Source organism: Gavialis gangeticus, unplaced genomic scaffold (assembly GCF_001723915.1).
Source record: "Gavialis gangeticus isolate Ggan-Ray unplaced genomic scaffold, GavGan_comp1, whole genome shotgun sequence".
Classification (NCBI taxonomy): Eukaryota; Metazoa; Chordata; order Crocodylia; family Gavialidae; genus Gavialis; species Gavialis gangeticus.
In genome coordinates this window covers 63,006,638-63,008,847 of record NW_017729033.1, presented here as the reverse complement: position 1 = coordinate 63,008,847, position 2,210 = coordinate 63,006,638, and the positions used below count along the sequence as shown (strand labels likewise).

Genomic DNA, 2,210 nt, shown 5'->3' with positions numbered 1-2,210 from the left:
AAGTGCGGCACCCAGAACTGGACTCAGTACTCCAACTGTGGCCTGACCAGTGTCGCACAGAGGGGGAGGATCACCTTCTTGAATCTGCTCATGATGCATCTGTGGATGCATGACAAGGTGCAGTTAGCCTTCCTGACTGCGTCCCCACATTGGCAGCCCATGTTCATTTTGGAATCAATAATGACACCAAGATCCTTTTCTGCCTCTGTGCTGATGAGAAGGGAGTTCCCCAGCCTGTAGGTATGCTGCTGGTTCATCCTCCCCAGGTGCAGTACCTTGCACTTATCAGTATTGAATCCCATCCTGTTCTCACCTGCCCACCCCTGTAACCTATCTAGATCTAGTTGCAGCCTGTCCCTCTCCTTCAGCGTGCCCACTTCTCCCCACACCTTAGTTCAAATTTGCAGATGACACAAGGTGCTTTTCACCCCCTCGTCCAAGTCACTGATGAAGATGTCAAACAGTGCAGGCCTGAGGACCGAGCCCTGCGGAACCCCACTGCCCACATTGCTCCAGGTCAAAAAAGACCCATCCAACCACCACTCTTCAAACACCCATCCATCTCCTATCCTTCAAACACTCCTCCAACAACAGTTGTCTTATTTACACTTAATTAATAAAGAAAAAATAAGTACATGCATCCAAGTCTTTGCCCATGTTCACTCACTGGAGGTATGGATAAAGATGGAAGGAGATACAACCATTTCCAAATTCTGTAGCTATAGTATAACAAATGGTTCTGATCAGTTCTCAATTGCACAACGTAAACTAACAGAATTGTTTATTGCATAAATGCTCTTATATTCACATTCTTTTTCAAAAAAAAGAAATTAAAAAACAGAGGTAAGAACACCACTAAAATGAAAAAAAATAAAAGACCTGTTCCAGTTTTGGGCATAGCAGTTTCTGAGGTGGATTCATTCGTATTCTGTGATCCAGGGCTTTTTTTCTGACCATTGGAAGCATATGCTCTCACTTGGCTTAGTGACTGGACTGACAGACGGTTGCACAGGAGTACATGACAGATGCTTCCACAGTTCACTGAAGTTTGCCATCCTGAGAGAAGAAAGAAGAAAAAAAAAAAGGCATAAGCAACACATAAGTGCTGACAATGGGGGAGCACAACTCCACACCACCACCACTCCCACCGCTGGCAGACAGAGTCTGGCTGGGCTGCAGCCCTGTGCCCCAGTTGGTGCAGAAATCATGCCATCATTGTCACCCCACTGCTGCCAGGTCCCAAATGATGGTATAGGACTTCAGCCATGCTGCAGCCCTGTGCCCCACTGTCAGTGCAGAAGTCTGGGGAGGCATGTGCCCTCCCCTATTCCTGCCAATGTGTCACCTATGAAAAAAAGATTCTCTTTTCAGTGGTGTGTACAACAGGACAACATATGTCCATAAGAGTTGTTGATATTTATGGAAACAACTTTTAGAAAATATTTTTGCCTAGTATACCCATGTATCCAAATCTCAGAAGCTTTGCACAACTAAGGCAAAAACTAATGAAAATTAATCCATCCACCAATTTCCCAGGCACCTCCTGTCTCCCTTCAAGCATTCATTTTAAGCACATAATATCCTGTTATATTTTGTTAAGTTTCTCATTTAATTATATGTGCAGTGTTTCAAAGATCTAAATTATCTTTGACCGTTTGCCACAGGAGACTACTCTAACATTTCTAAATTAATCCCTCTATTACCACTCTGCTCCCAAACATCATCATACCAAGCTAGATACTCAGCAGTCAGAAGAGGTATTATAGAATAAGGACAAAGGTGGACCTCTAGAAAAACAATTTTACCTCACTTCACTATGCTTGTCCAAACACAATATACTAAACTGAACATGCAAAATATTCAGTGGTCTTAATTCAAATGTAATATCTCAACCTACTGTAGAGTTAAGCCACAATTAAAGCAAGTTACATATGCAACATCATTCATCTAAAAGAATCATAATATTACACACGTGCAAACATGTAGCATATGAAAAAAAAAAAAATTAACCAAAGTAGTCAGAGATACAACCAGACTTGGATCACCATTTTTGAGAATACAACAGAAAAATACCAGTTCCAGTTAGACTGAAAATACTGCAGAGAATACTGAGACTTTAGGTCTGTGGAGTATGTCTCTAGAAGTTTCCTAAGAGAGAAGTCTAAATGTGCAGTTGTTTTTTCTCTTTTTCTCATTTAAGGGGAGAGGTG

General features: G+C 41.9%; 1 protein-coding gene across 2 annotated transcripts in view; it reads right to left on the bottom strand.

Moving 5' to 3' along the window:
• Positions 1-2,210, bottom strand: part of SLC30A9 (solute carrier family 30 member 9) — a 91,416-nt gene that overhangs the window by 80,573 nt on the left and 8,633 nt on the right. For both annotated transcript variants that reach the window (XM_019526200.1, XM_019526199.1), the window contains exon 2: positions 880-1,056. In XM_019526200.1, coding sequence (XP_019381745.1) covers positions 880-1,056 — 177 coding nt within the window. The remainder of the gene's footprint in view (positions 1-879; positions 1,057-2,210) is intronic.